Source organism: Nematostella vectensis, chromosome 2 (genome assembly GCF_932526225.1).
Source record: "Nematostella vectensis chromosome 2, jaNemVect1.1, whole genome shotgun sequence".
In the NCBI taxonomy this organism is placed as follows: Eukaryota; Metazoa; Cnidaria; class Anthozoa; order Actiniaria; family Edwardsiidae; genus Nematostella; species Nematostella vectensis.
In genome coordinates, this window is record NC_064035.1 from 12,114,508 (window position 1) to 12,135,664 (window position 21,157).

The 21,157-nt window shown below is 37.4% G+C and overlaps 3 protein-coding genes across 3 annotated transcripts; 1 reads left to right on the forward strand and 2 right to left on the reverse strand.

Moving 5' to 3' along the window:
- Positions 1-4: 4 nt before the first annotated feature.
- LOC5514080 (dynactin subunit 2) lies at positions 5-12,941 on the reverse strand. The gene is made up of 17 exons (XM_032383648.2): positions 12,789-12,941; positions 12,617-12,679; positions 8,988-9,084; positions 8,268-8,428; positions 7,679-7,738; positions 7,232-7,252; positions 6,751-6,789; positions 6,249-6,289; positions 5,873-6,005; positions 5,405-5,470; positions 4,946-4,990; positions 4,146-4,223; positions 3,805-3,876; positions 3,643-3,705; positions 3,184-3,223; positions 2,721-2,812; positions 5-1,074 (listed from the first exon to the last, which is right to left on the reverse strand). The coding sequence occupies exons 1-17, from the start codon at positions 12,825-12,827 to the stop codon at positions 973-975; spliced, it is 1,212 nt and encodes a 403-aa protein (XP_032239539.1). The 5' UTR covers positions 12,828-12,941; the 3' UTR covers positions 5-972.
- A 664-nt stretch (positions 12,942-13,605) lies between these two features.
- LOC5514040 (14-3-3 protein beta/alpha-B) lies at positions 13,606-14,826 on the forward strand. The gene has a single exon (XM_001634188.3). The coding sequence runs from the start codon at positions 13,696-13,698 to the stop codon at positions 14,440-14,442; it is 747 nt and encodes a 248-aa protein (XP_001634238.1). The 5' UTR covers positions 13,606-13,695; the 3' UTR covers positions 14,443-14,826.
- Positions 14,827-17,422: 2,596 nt separating this feature from the next.
- On the reverse strand, positions 17,423-21,035 carry LOC5514081 (GATA zinc finger domain-containing protein 1). The gene is made up of 4 exons (XM_001634239.3): positions 20,636-21,035; positions 19,227-19,286; positions 18,531-18,708; positions 17,423-18,163 (listed from the first exon to the last, which is right to left on the reverse strand). The coding sequence occupies exons 1-4, from the start codon at positions 20,903-20,905 to the stop codon at positions 17,994-17,996; spliced, it is 678 nt and encodes a 225-aa protein (XP_001634289.2). The 5' UTR covers positions 20,906-21,035; the 3' UTR covers positions 17,423-17,993.
- Between the last annotated feature and the right edge of the window lie 122 nt (positions 21,036-21,157).

A 21,157-nucleotide genomic window follows, 5' to 3' on the forward strand; every position in this document is an offset into this window, starting at 1 on the left:
CAAGTTTGTCCCTTCAGACTTTATTGGTTTGGTTAATACTACAACTCGTCACAAACTAATTCATCTTCCCCTTTAGCCCCTGTGTTCACCTAGTACTTGCAGTGCGACAATGATCAAAAGAAGATTAGTTTATCATCTACGTTCATCTTGCCGGCTAGCTCGTCTTGGTGCTAATTAATCGGCTTATTACACATGCCTTGTGAATAATAAATGATCTAAAACTTCACGATACGCATAGTTCTCAGCAATAAATATCATATTTTCATTTATTTAGATCCTTTGGTCTGCTACCCCACTTTAAACGAGGACAATAAAGTCACTTTTGGATGCAACGACAAGGGGGGGGGGGGGTAATGACAACAACTGAGGAAAAGAGAAGGGGTTATGGAACACACTTTAATAATTTCGATTCGACGACGTTCATCAGCTTCTTTGATCGCGACACGCGAAATTTTCAATGATGCATAGAGGGAAATATTTCAAGGAGGGTAATACACTGCTCAAAGACAATCATGATAAAACATACTGAAAATTACATCGGATTTCAGACGCACTGACGCACCAGAGGGTTGTTTTTGTCGGTTTTCAGCTTCCCACCGAAAATTCGCAGACGTATGGGTGAGTTGGTTCTTAATCCGGGTTTTGTGAGACGGACTCTCTTGCTATAAAGCCAGGAAATATAAGTGACCAGCTCAAGTTTAAAGACTTAGCTTGGTGGTATCGATGATAATAACCGAAAAAAGGGGAGAGGAGAGAAGATGTCGGTAGGGGATAAAAAGGACTGACAAAAGAATTATGAAATTTGGCAGAATTTGCTACATATTCATCCCTACGATGAAAGCCATAGTCCCGAGAAAGGAATATCAATAATTTAACTTTCTTCACTAAAACTCTAGTCACGGGCACAACCCTCTCCTTTTCAATAATATGATGACAGATATATCTAGTTATTTCCTATGGTTATAAAACTACTCATCGCTTGTCGACTTTAGCTAGCAGAGCGGCAATTCGGGCATCAATCTTGGAACAGTTCTCTTCAATGGCGGACAGATTCGTCTTGAAGTTTCCCTCAACCTAGAGAGAAATAATAGAAATAATTAGATGTGCTCAGAGAGGGCAACACTAACAAAATTATAATAACTGATGATGTATAATAGCTGATGATGTATGATAACTGATGATGTATGATAAATGATGATGTATAACAACTGATAATGTATAATAACTGATGAATGGTAATGTATATATACGATGCTGCTGCTGAAGAACCTAATGAAATGATGTTATCAGCGCTGAGTATAATGAAGCTGATGAAATATGACGCTGATGATGCATGCTCGAGGATCCAGCGTACTTTGCGGGCGCTGATCTTTGGGAGATCAGTAACTCTGGATCCTCGAGTATGCTGATAATGACGCTGAATATAAAAACGCTGATGATGATGCTGTAATGATGCTGATGAAACTGAATATACTGAAGCTGATGGTGATGTTGATGATGTCGATGACGCTGATGATGATGCTGTAATGATGCTGATGACACTGAATATACTGAAGCTGATGGTGATGTTGATGATGTCGATGACGCTGATGATGATGCTGTAATGATGCTGATGAAACTGAATATACTGAAGCTGATGGTGATGTTGATGATGTCAATGACGCTGATGATGATGCTGTAATGATGCTGATGACACTGAATATACTGAAGCTGATGGTGATGTTGACGATGTCGATGACGCTGATGATGATGCTGTAATGATGATGATGACACTGAATATACTGAAGCTGATGGTGATGTTGATGATGTCAATGACGCTGATGATGATGCTGTTATGATGCTGATGACACTGAATATACTGAAGCTGATGGTGATGTTGATGATGTCGATGACGCTGATGATGATGCTGTAATGATGCTGATGACACTGAATATACTGAAGCTGATGGTGATGTTGATGATGTCGATGACGCTGACGCTGATGATGATGCTGTAATGATGCTGATGACACTGAATATACTGAATACTGAAGCTGATGGTGATGTTGATGATGTCGATGACGCTGATGAAGATGCTGTAATGATGCTGATGACACTGAATATACTGAAGCTGATGGTGATGTTGATGATGTCGATGACGCTGATGATGATGCTGTAATGATACTGATGACACTGAATATACTGAAGCTGATGGTGATGTTGATGATGTCGATGACGCTGATGCTGATGATGATGCTATAATGATGCTGATGACACTGAATATACTGAAGCTGATGGTGATGTTGATGATGTCTATGATGCTGATGATGATGCTGCTTTAATGGTGTTGATGATGACAATGGAACTGATGATGATGACGTTGATGGTAATGATGATGACGACGACGACGTTGATGGTGATGATGATATAATTTTCTAACTTAGGCCGGAGTCAGAAAAATATTTGACAGTACATAATTTCTAGAAACGTTTTGTCCTGGTTATGATAGGGTCTTGGCGCAAGTTGCCGGACCTCAGGAGGTATTCGTGGTCATTCGTGCAGGTGAGGGACTTCATGATGTTGCTAAGGATGGGCCGTAATCAGCCTTGAAACACTCAGCTAGTTACTGTACCTATTTAAGAATGTTGCCTGTTTGATGACGGTGATGACAGGAATAATTAATGCTGATTATGATAAGGATATGAACGTGATTTGTTAGATTGGGTTGGTTACTGTACTGTACCTCTTTAAGAAGGCTGCCTTGTGTGTGAAGCTGGTTTGACACATCCTGCTGAGCTTTGTCCAACTGAACAAGTGTCTGTCCGAAATGACTCGCTACAATGGCAATAAGCAGAGAGAGGTTTGTTAGAGGTTTCTAGCAAGTCTATTCACTGCCTTAGTGTATGCCTCTTTCACTCAGGATTTTGATTTTTAAAAGGTGTCAACATAATCCACCATACACCAGACTACATATCTGGTAAAGCTTGATAATCCAGTGGAGCTAAAAATACATGCCATCAGGCTCAATAGGCAAGGAGTAAATAAAATGAAAGGAACTTAGTAAGTATTTGTGAAACATGAATACAGTGTCACTTTTGTTTAAAGGCCGATCTAAAAACAGCCATGTTGGCTACTGTATAATGCAGATATTTTGGTACCACGTAAACGAATAACGATTTAATGATACTTTTTTTTTCTGTGAGTACCTTGTTGATGCAAAGCTTTTAGAGAGTGGAGTCTATCAATCTATGATCAAAAAAAACATAACATACTGTGAATCAATGCAATATAGCAGAAAACGATCAATGCTTACAGTAAAAGAGTATTGAATAAAGCATTCTGGGTCGTGATATAATTATAATTATATAGTTCTCATATAATAAAAGAGGATTGGCTGAATCAAAAGATTAACATTTTCACACGTTTTAACACATAGTGCATCAAGTTAGTTATCGTAGTCTATAATGTGCAACACCTATAGGTGAGGCGAATCATTCAGGGGAAGAGATTTTTCCTAATAGGCGAGCCAAAGCAATAACAGTTCTCTCCTCTATATTCGAGCAGGCAGAACATGGATAGTTATATTCAGAGTAACCTTATCAAGGAGAACGCAAATTTACTATTTAAACCTGTAGTATAAAGACAACAAGTGTTTAAAACCTTACCACATCTGGTACCACATCAACGACGGTGTCCCATTTATTGAGCTGATCATACAACTGAGAAACCTACAACACCATTAAACATACAGTATTATCAGAGCAATTCGTTGACAAATGCTATTTGAAAGGTTTTCACTTTTAACTCTAGTACTGATTTAATTTTACCTTAGACTGCTTGGCAGCATTTTCGACTTCATTCTTTTTTTCAGAGATCTGGGACACATGGTGAAGTACTCCCTGTACCAAGACATGTCATATAATAATTATTCAATTAAAAGGACAATAAATATCAAGAAAATAACAGATCAACAGTTCTCGTTATAAAAAAAACTGAATAGCTAATTGTTAAAGGCAGATGTCCTTGGGTTAGTGGACTTTGCTAAACAGCCAGTGAATTTTTGTAACATAGGAAAAATGGGCTGTTTTCTAGCAATGCTGCCATTTATGCAGCATTTCATATCATTTACAGTATAATTATGAAGGTGTCATTATGGAGTGATTCTCACCTGTAGCCTTGCATCAATATGCTCAATGTGATTGGCGTCCAAGAGAGCAATCTTTGATTGAATAGCAGACACTGCAGACTGATATCAATAAATGGAAAAGCAAACGATAGAATAAAACAGAAACATTCTAAAGAAGTTGAAGTACATTAGTTTAATGAATGACTAGAAAAAAACACAGACAAGTTGTTTATACATTGTGCTCACTACATGTCGATTCTAATTGGCTAAGAGTATGAGCTTTATTTTGAACAACACAATCTCAGGGTCTCCACTCAGATTAATGAATAATCAGCTAGCACATTAATGATTCTAGGCTCACAATGCATCTTGGGCCTAGGGCGTGAAGATTCAAAGGGAGAGGTGGCGTCTTTTGTTTCCATGAATATGTGTTACACTGGAATCAATGTTTAAGTGAAAAAACAATGTCTTGCCAAGTGTAATCAGTTTCTATTCCACTTATCTTGACAATGATTATTCTAAATATCATTAAAACGTCATCCAATAGTTGTTTAGAAGAACTAGTTGGTCTGCAAAAGGTGTGGCAGAATGAGGAAAATAAATCAACACAAGGTTGAACTGGTATGGTTTATGCCTCTCTGAAACAAAGTTGTTTCGATACATTGTGTTTTCCATTACAGTAGGGACTGTTTACTATAAAAAATAGAAGACGGCTGGGAGAGAAAAAGGGGGACCTTTGCAAAGGGAGTAACCCTAAATTGTTTAAAATGATGGTACCTGTTTTAACAATGATTGGTCCTTGTATACAGTATTGTTGTAAGCCTATGAGAAATTCTACATACCAAGAGACTTTTTTCTTTGATTTCTAGATCAGCAGTGATGGAAGACTGCAAAAAAGCACCACAGCAGTGAAAACTGTTCTAATTCACAAACAATAATAGCCCTTTATGCATCAATTATGGGGATTGCACAATATGTTAAAATGACCCAAATGTTATTCAAATAGTTGTTTTCCATTGCTGACTTTGCTGGTGTTTTTATACTGGAAAAATAACAGCCTCGAGTGATCGTAAATGCCATTTGGTCAGTTAATTTTCAGAAATGCACTGGAGGGAGTTTAAGGAGTACAGCATCTCATGCACCACTAGAATAGAAGGAAAAAAGTAACCAAAAGACTTTACACACTCATGAGTCACGATCATAACGACACACATACTGTAGTGTCATCAAAAACTCACTAGTGCATTGATTCCTGATAACATCCACAGACAAATCACTGTCAAAACAAACCCGAGACATACCACCATATCTGTGTCATGGCCAAGTACTTTCTCCAATGTCTGAACCCTGTTCTCCAGTGCGCTGAGCTGAAGTGATAGGCATAATGTTAGTGTAAATAAAAAATTAACATGTTGTTGTTTTCTATGGGTTTAAGTGAGTGGAAATGTGGGTTTTGAAGGTGGGGTGGGGGATTTTGAAATTGTGCATACATCCAAATGAGTACCAAGGATTGGCTAAGGGGGAGATGTATGCAGTCAAAGGTAAAATATGGAAAAAGAGAATTGACCCACTTTTTAGTGGCCAAGGGGAGCGGGCACACCCCTGTGTAACTTCTTAGGATTAGTGTTGCTCAAACTTGAAGGTGGGTTCCGTGTATCTTCAAGATATCTTCAAGGTATCTTTAAGATACACTGTATATAAAGGACATATGTATTCAAGAAGATATGACAAATGAATTAAGCCTTTTCTAGCAAAACAAAGCTTCATACCTGAGAAACCTGATTGAACTTTGCATGCTCTGGTTTGTAGTACAACTCATAAGTGACAAAGTCACTCTTTGATGGAGGCTTGGCTTTAATGCTTTCATGTGATTTAAATGCTTCCAGCTGTGTCTGCAAGCGTCTAGGGATTCCATAAACTTTCAACTCAATGTTTCATAGCAAAATCATTTATCAAACAGTATTAACTTTCATTGTTTGAAAATAAAACTGATTTTGAAATGCAATTAGAAAAAAACTAAATTTCAGACCTGCAGCAGCTAAAGGATATCTCAAACTAAACACAAGATTTTTGTTGTATGAAAAAAAAATACACTAATAATCATGGATAATAATCATGGTGAATTACTACTGCATGTGTACTTACTGGGACAAACCACCTTGTGGTGAAGAAGAACTTTCCAAAACCTGTAAGAAATAGCAGCATAAAAGCACAGATAGCAATATATGCATACACCATGGAAAGTATCTCTTGGTTTTGTTAAATGATAGCATTTGTCAATTAATTTGACATGCACATAGCTGTCACTATCCACCAAAAAAACTTCGAGCTTTCAGACATAAAATGTTTCCTGATGAAAAAAATTCATCATCATTTATCATTAATACAGGAATGTTTGATAATTTGCGTTGTTGCAGGCCGCATCTTTCAGGTAAATTAATTATGTGATTTTCAATCAAGGTTTTGTGATTTCTGTGGAAGACATTTTAGTCAATAAACACCAACAAAATTTTCCATGATTTATGCAATGATTTCCGCCATTTTCCCCCAACTATCAGAAGGCCAGTACATAGTTCCATATTTCAAATTACTCTACAGACTACAATATCTACATAAAAAATATTCATATTAAATGTGTATCATGTACCTTTTTCCCTAAAACTTTCTCCAAGTGAAGATCATGAAGCTGAAAAGAAAAAAATACACACAGTAACATACTTGTCAACCTCAGAAAATCACAAGGCTTGATATTTTTTGGGGGGAGGGGTAGGTATATTTATATTTGGGGAGGGGTGGAGTGTACCCTCAAAGGGGCTCGCTAAAGCAGTTAAATGGCTTTCCTGCTATTATTGAGCCAATCAGCAGGCGTTTGCCGCTCAGAAAGCTCTCGGCCACAATATAGATTTCAAATGTGTGTTCGGTTAGTGGCGCTACGAAAAAGAGAAAAATGGGCAAAATGTTGATTTTCTATAGAAGGATTTTAAGCTCCACGCTCCACACGGGAGAGCCGGAGTAGAGGTCCATAATCTTGAGACTCCCGCCTAATGCGGGAGAGTTAACAGGTATGCATTTTAATAAATTGTATATAAAACATTTGATCAAAATTCTGGTGTCATATTTCACTGTACCTGCTGTTGCAGAATTTTCACCTGTTGATGAAAAAGGACATGATATCAGTTTTACACAAGCGGCCTGGTGTACTAATTTTGATGGCAATTTCTTGGAAAACCAAAATTTAAGAAATGAAATCAATTTTAAAATAATGTTTTTTGTTTAACGATTTTGCTCACAATATGTAAGAGCAATGTTTAAACACCTGAAAAAGTCCTGAATCGAACAGTACTGGAATATAAGCCTGGTCCTCTTGTTTGAGAGGTGCAGTCTGCACCACTGGGCTATTGCATCAATCTCTAATGGGAGGGGGGGGGACTTATGGTTTATTAAACACTTAAATGCCTTTGTTTGCTAGGAGTTGAAAGGTAACTACACTTTCAAAGTACATATAGACTAATGACATAAAAGAGCATAATAAATTATGGATACTTTCTATCCTTTCTGCAAACCACAGTGTATACCTCCTGAGCTAAGGCAACTGGAGAAAGCTTTTTTTCTTCTTCCTCGTCCTGCACAGTTCCCTTCAATGAGACAAAAATGATATAATCACCATCCGTCATTATTTGTTTTTACTCCCAACATGCTGAATGACTTACATGTTCCAATTTTCTTCAAACTGTTAAGTCTTTCATATAACAACTCTATAAAACCAGAACTGATGAAAAATTGGTGTTTTGAGTGCACTTAAATGTTTGAGGTCATTGGACATTCTCTCCTGCCAGGTTGATTAGGTTCTGTTGAAAAGATTGCTAAAAATACCAATTTTCAGCCTGTAGGTTTTTAATCTCTAAGGTTCTTATAAGTGGGTAATATTTTATCAAAAACCTGATCAACTAATAAAAAAATGGAGCATTTTTGTTGCTCCTGGCCCTTGTGAGGTTGGGCTGAATTCCAGTAATTGAAGCAGTAAGTTTATTACTAAACTGAACATCAACTGCAAAACATGTGTCGTAAAATGGGATCAACATACTTCAAATGAGATCAACAGAGCTTGTGTATGACATAGGTACTTCAAATAAAATCAATGGAGCTTGTGTATGACCTAGGTACCTTGATTTGATCAAGCTCTTCTGCAAGCTCCCTCATCTCATGCTGTAGTCGCTGATACTTTTGTTCAGGTGTCTCCTTCTCACTTGCATCACCTATGATCTCATATTCTGATCTTGTGCGGTAGCCTTTTATCTTTCTTAGCCCAATTCCATCAGAAAAATCTAAAAGGAAAATATCAACCCCATCAGAAATTCTTTGAATAAGTGAGCAGACTTGCCTTTATGATATATTTGGCTAGGGCAAATCTAATGGCAAGTACAAATGAATACAAAATAGCAGGTGCACATAGGTCTAAATATAAGGGCATACTATCTATTCTGTTCTACCATTCTACCAGCTGTTGTTACATGACTGTTGTTTTCTTACTGATTGGCATGAGCTTATGCCAGCACAAGTTTGTTCCATGTCATAAAATTCATTGTTCATTTCCTGATGCCAATCAGACATGAGTGCTGGTTCTAAACTCAGTTATTTTACTGGTTCATGTAAACATATTATTTTTCCTTGCTTGCATTTGCTATACTGCTTTGATACATTTGGTGAACAAACAATGATTATCAATTAAAAAATAGACAACTTATTAACAAACCACCTTTACTGATCAAGAATGTACTGGTTATCGAGGGTAAATTGTACCCTTGATAACCAGTACATTTGTAACTCTAAAGGTAAACTTAAATTTTATTGCACTAACAATATGGTTCATTTAAGGAAACATACCTATCCCACTTGAATCCAGATACTTTCCCTGGAATCTATTGAACGCTTGGTTTGTATCAACACTTAGGACTTCCACATTTTCGTCAGCATCATCATTCTATTAAAAAAAAACATTCTCCATGATGCACACACAGAAAGCTCAGAAACAATAGTGCAAGTCTCTGTGCCATCAACTTTCCTGGACTTTCTTTAAGTCTCCTGGATTTTGGTTATGACTCTTGAATTTTCTTGGACATAGATTAACATTATCATTGGTTCGTCATACTGTATCGTCATACTGTATGATATATTATATTAGCAGCCTGTGGTATTTTTAGGAGGTGTTCACATAAAAATAGTATGGTTAAAGTAACCATACTATTCAAATTAAGTGCTCCCTTAAAATAATGTTTAAAAAAGTAAGGTTGATGGTTGAATTAAAAACTATGTACAATAAGAATACAAAATTGTAAGCTATATACAATCATCATTCTATATAAAACATTAAACATGGTATTTAATACAAGTAGTATTTAATATCGTTAATTTATTATAACAAATCTGCCACCTATGCCACATTTAATGCCCAAAAAGAAGCTAAAACAGCAAAAGCATTAGAAGCAACAAGGTTTAGAGTTAAGAATATTATGATAGGAGGAGCATTTAGTACAGACAGGCTGAACTGCCAAATTTTAGGTCAATGATTGGGTGTCTACAAAACGAAGACCTAAAGCCTAATACCTAAAACCTGTGACCCAAAAAGCTACGACCCACCAAAAATTGCAGTTATTATTTAGTCTACCTAGTTTTTGTGCTTTTCATGAAAGAAATATTCTCATTTGCGGGTGCCAATGAACAAACCATTTTCAACGTTGTTATTTGTCCCATTGAAAATGGTAGTTGAACTCATTTTTCAAACACGCTCCTTTGCCCAAAAAATTATCTCGAAAACTCTTCCAATAACCTAACAGAACCGGTAATTTAGAGAAACGCCCCCATTATAATTTCCAAAGTTAATAAAGAATAGATTAGCTAAATAATTATTGAAATCCTTGTTTTGTTGATGTCTGTAGACAACTTGCACTCCAAACATTGTGGCATGGGCATTTTTCGAAAGAAAGACACAAAACAAGTAAATAAAGTCTCATTTTGTAGAAAAACTTCTAATTATTTCGCAAAGCTTTTTTTTTTTAGGCGCACTGTGACAGGTAAATGTCAAATCATTTGACAGAGATTAAACCTCATTGGTTGAAAGGAAATCCCATAAAATGATGTTAGCCTTGATTAGCCCACTTTTTACCGGGCAGTGGAATGTTTTTTTCTGTGATGAAAACTTTCTACAACTCAACACAACTAGAACATAAAGCAATTTCCTGAAAGTTAGCGGGCAATTAAGATTTTTGAAGAAACACCCGAAAAGTTTACTGGGTGAGTTTATCGGCATTTTAAGAAACGACCATCTGGAAACACAATGTAGTGCTTATCCCTATTTCCCAATTTAAAAAAAGAAAACAAATTGAACTAGCTAATTATCTCATAAGGATCAGTGATTCCACATGAAACTTCCAAGCTGTGTAGCCATTTTGGGAAACAAGGAAGGCTTAATAATAACGGCAACACTTTAGTGGTCGTAGCTTTTGGGGTCACATGTTTTAGGTTTTAGGTCTTCGTTTTGTTGATACCCGTAAAGGATTATATAAAGTAGCTTGAAAAAGTTCAGTGCAACATTTAGGAAATAATGTGTTAAGGTACTAGCACCGGCTATTTTGGGGTATTTTGGGCTTGTTATAAAATTGAACTGCCATGGAATTGATCAAAACTGACTACAGATATAGAAAGAATAGTTACTAAAGAGAACTGTGACAAGTGAGTCTAGTGTTTTTGATGGTAATAAACTTGTCCATACAGGTACTAAAAATTACCAAGTAGCATTTATAATAAAGTCAGTCTTTATATTCATGCCAATAAGAAAGTGGTAGGAGCTTAGTGTTAACTAGTCGTTCTTGATTATATTTTGTCATCCCAGCTAAGAATCAGAATGTATTTAGTTGCTCTCCTCTGTAGGTTTTCTACTTTATTTATTTCATTAATAGATGGCAGGGACCACACCTTGTTAGCGTAGCCTACTAGTGGTATTACAAAGGTTAGATATAAGTAATAGCCTGCATGTTTGCATAGCGGATGACTTTCGGCTATGATGACAAAGATCATGAACAATAGGTTGCCGTTTGTGGGTCACTGACACTCTGAACTATTAAATCTCAGCTGCCAGTCTTTACTCCAGCAACTAACGTTTTCTAAATCCCCTTGTTGACTAGCACACTTAGTGTCATCAGCAACAAGGGCGACTTGACAATCTACTACAGAGGGCAGGTCATTCACTATATTCCCCTATATTCTCAGGCTGATTTGTATTCCCTTAGGTATTCTTGGAGATCCTTAACCTTTTTCAAAGTCCAGGAGAAATTCATTTGCTTTTTTCCACTGGATTTTGAGAGATTTTGGATTTAAAGATTCAGGGATATAATTTTGAACAAGTCCCTACACCTTTAGCTTCAGGGGGTGTTGGATTGTTTAATGACGACTCTCTCGATTAAGCAATCTGAAATAAGACTTGAACAACTGCATACCAAGCCCTGTGGATAGAAATATGCATTGAGGGGAAAAAACATAGTGCTTGGTGTTTTCGCCTGACCAGTTTCTAAAATATTTTGAAAACAAAATAGAGAAAATTATATCCTCCTGGAAAAGAGTCTGCGTTTTGGGTGATGCAAATTTGGACCTTTTGAAAAGTGAATGCTGTCAATATTCATGAAATAACCTGATACCCTGAAGAAGTCTTGATTAGTGAGTAAAAGGGTTGTTCGAGTGCATTACTCAATGTGCTTTTGTCATTCCATCTTCTCGGCCAAACCGGCTGTCGGTAAAAATTTGCTCATGTGAACATAGATTTCGTGGTGAAATACACGTTTGGTTGTCAAATGAATATAGATTTTTAGGGGTGATGTTTACCGGAAACGAGATTTATAGTGTCAGTGTCATGTGTTGGAACTGCAAATGTTTCGAAGGTCAAAAGTTTGGTTGTTCTGAGCAAGGCTGTGCTTTGGCAGTGCTATGTTTATGTCGTACTCCTTTCAGTAGCAATAAAAAATTGTGTATTTGTTTTGGACTCTGTTTATGGGTTTACCGCCGGGGCAATGTAATAAATAGAAGTATTGTATTGAAATTTAAGTTTTTTTAAGTCATGTTATTTAGAAATAGATTCGCTGTCAACCCTTAATTATGCTTTAAGAAATGGAAGTGCTTTCTTCTGCTTTCCCTTTGTCCATTACCACAATTCCGTGGGGTTGATTTCGGGGACTCCTCGGTATCGTTTCGGGTCCCGGGATCAGTTGGGGTACTTTTAGGGATCATTTCGGGTCCTGTACAACACTCCCTCATGTGAACACCCCCTTAGACAGTAGCAAGGGTAGAATCACTATTACTGTAAATTGAACAGGCAAGATTGGCGAGTGGTGATTAAATTAAATTGTGCTCTATTTCTTAGTAGATGTTCCAATTACTGCAAAAAAGCAAGATCCCGAACACAATTCTTTTCTCGTCACAAATCAAAAAATTGATATCTCATGTTATATACTACGGTACTGTACCTGGGAACTTTTGTCTTCATCGGTAACCACATCAGGCGTCTCAAATACGTCTTGTTGATTATCCTGTAGAATTAAAAGCAACCATCGGATTTTAAATTTTCAAATGATTCGTATGGGAATTTATGGTGTTAAGAAGGCTAAACAATCTGAAAAAAGCCGAATTTTTACTTACAATTCCTGGGAGGTTTTCGTATTTACCTCTGGCGGCCATATTGGTTAGGAGCAGAGTAACCAGGCCAGCAGAGCCCCCTAGCAGAGCCAAGTCCTCCGGGGTCCGTCAAGCGCAAAAGAAGACACAAATACAACACACATACACTCAACCACACATACACACAAAATAATTAGCAACAGCGGCTACGCCCTAAAAACTACAAAGACAGTTTGAAAGGATTCCGATGATAAATTGGGCAAGATATATGTACGAGGTGAAAAATGGGAGACATAATAAAATCCTCCCATCATCTTCTTGGGTTTCTTCCTCGCGTCTAGAGGAGAAGCTCATAAAAATAAAACACTCGGAAAAAACAAGGTTGTTTTCCTGAGCATAAATACTTAAAAGCGCTATTTTTTTATATAATTTTCTTATACAGTAACAATCCAGTCGTTACCCACGACTGGGTGTGACAGGAAATTTGAATTATTCATTAGCAGCGTTGGATGAAATATGAAATGGCTCTCTGGTTCTCTGAAAGGGCGGAATTTGGCGGTTATAAGAAGTATAAAATATTCATATTACGATCTAGCTGAAATTAATCTGACGGTGACCCTCTAGAGTGCCCCCAGACACTTGTAAGCTTATTAGAATGTTCTGGCGCGGCTACAGTATGTACATTTCATTACCTTTTTTTGTGTGTTAAAGGAATGCATAATGAATTTGACGGAAAGCATAACACACCCTCTTGAATATATACGGAACATGTACCCCGGATTGAAGAAAGCTTTTTGATTGGTCAAACCGCGGAATTTAAAATGAATGCACAGCACGTGACCTTACTTCCAATCAGACAGCTCCCGGCTTCGATCTTTTGCAAAGATTCGTCGTGTGCAGTGGGGAAAAAGGTTAGACTTAAATCTACAAAATGGACCCGAACTTCGTCAGCAAATGCTCTAGGGAAGAGCTTATCCATTTGGCGAAGATGGCCGAACAAGCTGAACGCTACGATGATATGGTTAACGCTATGAGCGCTGTGACGAAGGAAGGGAAGCCTCTAAATGACGAGGAAAGGAACTTACTGTCCGTCGCCTACAAGAACGTGGTGGGAGCTAGGCGTTCGTCTTGGCGAGTAATCTCCAGCATGGAGCAAAAAGCCCCAGAAGAGATGGCGGCACTCACTAAGAAATATCGAGAAGATATAACGAACGAGCTAAATGGAAAATGCGCCGAGGTGCTTGATATTTTAGAAAACTACTTACTCAAGGACGGCCAAGATGATATTAATACCGAGGCTAAGGTGTTTTACCTTAAGATGAGGGGAGACTACCACCGATATTTAGTCGAGGTTGCCGAGGGAGATAGCAGGAAAGAAAATATCGAAAAATCCAGGGAAGCATACAAAGATGCAAGCGCCAAGGCAGAAGAATTGTCACCGTCCCATCCCATCCGACTCGGACTGGCTCTGAATTTCTCAGTATTTTACTACGAGATTGAGAACAAGCCACCGGAGGCATGTAAACTTGCAAAGGAGGCATTCGACGACGCGATTGCAGTCTTGGATAACTTGAAGGATGAATCGTACAAGGACAGTACACTTATTATGCAGCTTCTCCGGGATAATCTAACGCTGTGGACGTCGGAGCAAGACCAAGAAGGACAGGACGATGATTAGCAAGTTGCCATTTCCGAGGAATTTTACAGTCATGTACTAAAAGAGGTACTAGCTTGGCCAATGCTAGATAAACAAAAGTCTTTGGTTCGTAAAATATTTTTGTTCACTGCTTTTCAAGCCGAACTTTTCCGATTATCTCGCATTGTTCTTGACATAGCTGCCAATACGAACGTTGACAAATACCCCCATAGAGAAGTGCCTTCTTTCTTGTTTGTGTGTTCGTATAAAAACACATCTGATTATTGCCGGCATCTAAAAAATTACTCTATCTATGCATAGCGTATTTAAATTCCATAGAATTCCAACAAATGTGTAACGGCAGTTCTGGTTAGGTTGTATTGTACGCAAAGTGTTTCAGTATTTTGAATAAAGCGATGTAAAACAGTTGTCGAGTAGTCGATCGAACGGTAAAACATGAATGTAATGATAGCTATAACCTCTAAGGTCATTGGGCTTTTCTTTTAATGATCATCTTAAAAGCTAATGAACTATTAGCAAAACGAATTTCCTTCTCCTTATAGCTCAGTTCTGTTGGTAAATAGCTAAAGGTTTTTTGTTGTTGCGAAATCTAAATGAAATTCAATTGGACTTCCTAGTGACATATTGTCTATCTTCCCATATTGATAATTTTTCTGTCTTTTCTTACTCTAAATTAGTAAGAAAACGATCTCGACCAACAGATCGAGTAACAGAAATAACGATTATAAGCTTGGGTGGGTAATAGTATTCGGGCGGCGATTGAAAATAGATCTGTTTCTGAAATTTATTCAAATAAGGCTGGAAGCCCATGTGTATCCTGCATAATCCAAATACAATTTAGTTGAGGTTTGATGTCAAAACTTGACATTTTCAGGTTTATCCAAAGTCACATTTTAACCCAAAATCCATTACCCTGGCATATTACCTTTTTTAACCCTCTACATCAAGAATTTTCATTGAATTTTGATGGTTCCCAAGCAAGATGTTCAATGGTAACCAAACCTCAAAATATGTACATCTCTAAAGGCCAATCAGATTCAAACACTGTATTGTATCAGAATTAAGTTTTCCACTTTTCAACGATGATCAAATTATCATTGCATTTTGACATAAACACATTAAAAAAAAATTTCTAAAGATTAATGACACTAAAAACAATCAGACAGTTTACTACTTTGTATGTTACAGGAATTTAGGAATATGTTTTTTTTGTCATCTTCAGTCAGTGTTTTCCCTATTTTAATATTAATCTGTCTACAACCTAAACTCATGAACCTTATTGGCTGATTGCATCTTTTATCTGCACAGGGGGGGGGCTGAGGACCTTAAAAATCCTAGGGGGGCAGGGGGTTTCCAGAGGCCTAAGTTTCCAGCAGGGGGGGTGGCAATAAAGAAGAAATTCTGAGGGGAGGGGGAGCCATAACTTTTAAATTTCAAGGGGGAGGGGGAAGTAGCCCATAAATTCCAGGGGGAGGGGGGGAGGCTAGCTATGATTTCTTAAACTTTCTTTTATCATTCTGATTTTCAGACCGGGGGAGACGGGGGTTACACAAATTTCTTTGGGGGGGGTAGCTCTGTAATTTTTTTTTGAGGGGGGGGGGGGGTTAAAGTAGCCCAGAAATTCTAGGGTAAGGGTATCTAGAGCCCTAAAAATCCAGAGGGGAGGGGGGTATAAATGCTTATATCCTCAACCCCCAGTGCAGATAAAAGATGCAATCAGCCATTGGGGGAAGGGGCTATCTATAACCTTGCTCATGAACAGTGGCATGGGGTACTTTCCATGTTTGGTCCTTGCTTGTAATAGATTTTAGGGTCTAATCTCGTTAGGATGGTACCTTTTATGACTGTTATTACAGAATCAGTAACTTAAAAAGAAATAAAGTACCAGTTACAACCTTTTAAAAATGAGGTTCCGCTATAGAACAAAAAGCTCCTCCCACACCTGGGCTCCACGCTGGCAGTCACAAATTACAAGTCTCCTGTAAATGCTCATCCCTGAACCTGTCGTTTGGAATAAAACTATTTTTGTACAGGTAACAAGACAATTGTGTTAAAAGAGATTGATAAATCAGTGATTTGCTTTCCACTCGTTTTTGGTGCAAATTTTAAATTATATGCTATCCATTATCCATAATTTATGCATCTGCATAAATTATTACTTCAAGAATCAGTGGGTCTCAAGATGAAATAATGGTTAAAAGGGCCAAGAGCCCTAGTCCTGGAAAAAAATATGAAACATGAACGCTCGCTATAAAAGGGATTATTGGCCCCCTTTTTTGCAAGCTCTTGCGCAGGTCATGGCCATTCAAAGCTAGACTTCATTGAGTGAGGACCTCTGAAACTGCCAAAAGAAAACAGCAAAAAGTAAAGCGGTACGACAAACTACGACAAATGTGAAGTACAAGAGATTGTTAAAGAACTATCAGGCAAATTCAGGAAAGTGTTTGAAGTCAATTCTCTACAAAAACGTGCAAAAATTGTCATTAAGAAATTAAAATTCCAAAACAGTGTGCGCGCGCTCATTGGAAAAGGCATCATTCAGGTGCGCGTGCGAACAAACAACTTTTCAAAATTCATCACTTCAAAAACCTATCTTGTTTTTCGTTTTGTTATAACAAAAGGCTAATAAATAGACTGTGTTTACTTCAATGTGTTTTTGACCAATCTTGAGCTCTATTATAGCTTTCTGGCCTCTCTCTGCGGAGCTCTGCACTCAGTGAAGTCAAATGACGAATGACAGCTTGCATAAGGCATGCCCCTTGTATAGTGCGCGTTTATGTTTAAGAGGCAGTTCACCCTCTTTGCACCACAATATGGTTAAGTATTTTATTTGTTAGCCAGCGAGATATGTTTTAAGGAGGGGTAGCATCTAACCTTCCACCCCTTCCCAAGTTCCACTGTCCATGGAAACAAAATAAATAAAGATGTGTAAATGGGTGAGTCTCAAAACCCTGTCAAAATCAGTTACTTCTCTCCCTACCAGAAAAAAAGAGCTCCGCAATAACTTCACATTAATTTTTTACTTATACATAATATGCTGTCTTTATGAAGGAAGTATAGAACATTTTTAAAACTGTACATTTGTTTTGACTGAGCAAGAACAAGTTTTGTGAGCTAGATTGCACAGCGTTCAGTTACATACTCTGCAAACTAAGCCTAAAATACATAAAATCTTGAAAAACTCACTTAACCAGGAGTGTTCTTTTGCTTATATATAGTTTCTTTGGTCTTTCCCTGTTACTAGAAAATTCAAGTTCAATCAAAGTCTTTACAAGTTGTGAAGTTAAGCTGTAAAGTGCTGATAAGGACATTTCTTTTTTGGTTTTGGTATTCATTTACAGTATCTTGCATAGCAAGCATTTTAATACTAAAACATTAGAACAAGCAATGATTATTTGTTTGACCAAGTTAGTCACCTGCAGAGTTGTATACTGTGTAGGTCATGCAATTGCTTGTGACTGGTCAGAATATGACACCAGAAAAGATGTGGGGTCACCACTCTACTACACTGTATTTAAACCTGAAATCCATAGAAACTCTTGCTAGGGTGTAGCTTTTATTTATGTTTTTTTTTATGAAAATGGTTGCAACACAAGCTCTGCAGCTGATGTGAGTTCACTTAGATCTGGATGCCTTGGTCTCACAAATGGAGGATGGTCTCTTCTAGCCTTGAAAAGTTCTGTGGGTGCTCGGCAAACAAATTCCATGCATTCCATTGGTCTGGGCGTGTCTTCTTCTGGGCCTGTTGGGATAAGCTTTCATAACTATGTATATTTTTTAAATCTATAATCAATTTTCTTGGGCCCTAAAAAATAATGGTTGAGTGAGGAGAGAAAAAAATATTGATTTCACCATACTTGGGACTCATGTCTGGATCACAAAACTTACAGTACAATACTTAAGCTAAATATATGCCACATTATTTCAGTTGCAGTTGTATTTTGCCAATCTTAATGGCTCTTGTCAATGGCTAAAGTCTTCCTCCCACAATTTTGCGATTTCATCATTGTTTTAATTAGCTTCCCCTATTGATAAAAAATAACAGATTTTGAGAGCTTCTTGATTGTAGAAATATTCTTATTTCTGTCAACATTACACCTCTAAATTACCTGGTAAAAAAATTGCTGGATCAAAGTGGGGAGGATGTGGTACTGTTGGAACAAGCCAGGTTATCACAGCACTTTTGACAGCATACTCATCCTGCAAAAAGCCCCTGATTTGTGCATAGTAAAGCCCGCCATCAATATCCTCTATTGAGATGACATCACCAACTTGGTAAAGTATATTCTGAAACAAATAGTGATTGTTAATGGGGATGTATAAAAGTGAGGCTCAGAATGCATTACAATGCCCATCTCCATGTCAATTTTCCAATGCCAGTTCTACTGTGATAATTTGGCAAAGATGTTGTTTAGGAGTTCATTTTACAATAAAAACTCATTGATTGAGAGACATATGACCCATGGATTAAAGATAGAGCATTTTTTTTAAAGCTATATACATACAATTACTGTAATTTTCCTAGTCTGTCCCTGTATTTACCCTATTTCAAAAGCAAAGCTTGGAATTGATATCAGCATGCCTTTTTTCATTTAACTTATTTCATGATACAACAATAAGATGGTTGCAAATCCTGATAAGAGTGTAAAATTTAACCAATTGAAGCAAGTTTCACAATTTGGAAATTGTTGGTAAAGACAGAGCTTACATAACTGCAGATTACATACCCAAAAATTTACCAAGGTTCATGGGCAGTGGCCTTAAAACTGTAATAATCGCATGATAAAAATATTAGTATTACTTACTTTGTAATAGACTTTGTTAGAAGCAACAACAGTTGCCACGCCAGTAGGAGATTTGTATGGCTGAGAAAAAAAAGTAGCTGTGAGCCAGTAACTGGAAAATATCTACAGACATACCTGCCAACTTTCCCGGTTTTTGTGGAAGACCCCCCTTTTTTGCCTTCACCTCCTGGCAATAAAATTGAAACATCCTATACATTTACTGTTATCTCCAGGGAAAAATCATCTAGAATTTCGTATTTGAAGCACAATCTTCTGGTTTTTTTAGCTTTCAAGGTTGGCAAGTATGTATGTACAGAGGGTATGATTGGCTGAGAGAGAAATGTAGCTTGTCACAAAAAAAAAAGGAAAGGAAAATGTAAACAATGTAAATTTACTGTAATAAAAATAATAAAAAAAATGTATGTACAAAGGGTATGATTGGCTGAGAGAGAAATGTAGCTTGTCACAAAGGTATGCAGTGGTTTCGTTAGAAACCTGGATTGCTAGAAGACGTTTTGCTTGAAGCCTTGGCTGGTTCACTCCTTGGTTGGGTCGCTCAAAGCCTTATAATTGGTTAAAAAAAAGTAAAATACATAAAAATTAAATACATAAAATCTATTTTAAGTTATTTTTCTACAGAGACACTTGAACAATGGCGCTTCTTTGGTTGCGTTCCGCTGGAGCAATTACAACAACCTTTTTGTGGTCTTTGTATGATCTATTTGATATGCGAATTTTTTAGCTAAAGTAAACCGGCGTGATTTAGTCGCCACCAACAAATAAACCTATGTTGTTGTTGTTCAACAAAGACACTTGAACAATGATGCTTTTTGGTTTGCGTTCGGCTCTATCTAATGGAGCAATGTAGCGATTGTAAAAATCTTTATTGCAAAAGAAAGCTCACATATTGGGGAATCTTTTGGTGGGGGTCAGTTTGATGTGCGAGTTTTTGAGAGAACGCAAAACAGCATGATTTAGTCGCCGCTGACAAAAAAACATGTTGTTGTTAACAAAGATACTCAAACAACGACGCTTCTTTCGTTTATGTCCGGCTCTATCTAATGGAGCACATCGAGAAATTTAAAGCTACATTTCCTTTCCATCGCTATTAACTCGTAAAAAATACTTCACCGATGTAAACTTGGTGTCAAATCTTCGAGCGAACCAACCAAGGTTTCAAGCAAAGCAACTTCACCTACGAGCGAACGAGGTTTCTAGCGAAACCACCATACCATACATACTGATGTCAATTGTGGTATGAATGGCTGAGAGGGAAAAGTAGCTGTAAGTTGGTAACAAAGAACTGATGTTACGTTTGCCTATGGTTGAGAAATAGAAGAAAAATACCAATTTTGTAAATACAAACAATACTTAATACTGACAATTGTCTTAGAAGACGCGGTACGTCTTTCAATAATCATGGCGCTTACCTTTCGCTTTAACTTGGCGAGAGTTCTTCGATTCTTTTCCCTTGTCTTGTCGCCGGATTTGCCATTATGATGTCCCTTCCGTGAGCTAGCCTTAATCCTTGCAACTAATTTTCTACTCTCCTTGGAGCTCTGCCTTTGAGTTCTTGTGCTCGCATTGACTCGTTTCAGGTGACAACAATTACAAAGAATTTCACCATTTGCGCCCTTTCGCCACATTAACGATTCGTTGATTTTACACGCAAAGCATTGAGCATTCTGCCCTAATGGCATTGTAACGGGAATAGTCCTTTCAACAGTAGTAACTATTGCTAAGAACTCCAAATGTCCACAAGACAAATATCTAAATGGAATAAGCAATGTTTTCCCCCATTTTGGATTTTGTGACAAAAAAGCGCATGCTCCAAGATTATGTAACCGCTGACAGTCTTTTAAGACTGTCGCCTTTAAAAAGGCGCACCTTATACTTTTATAACTAAAAACGATACAAAAAGACTACAGGTTTTTAATGACTCATTTAGGTGT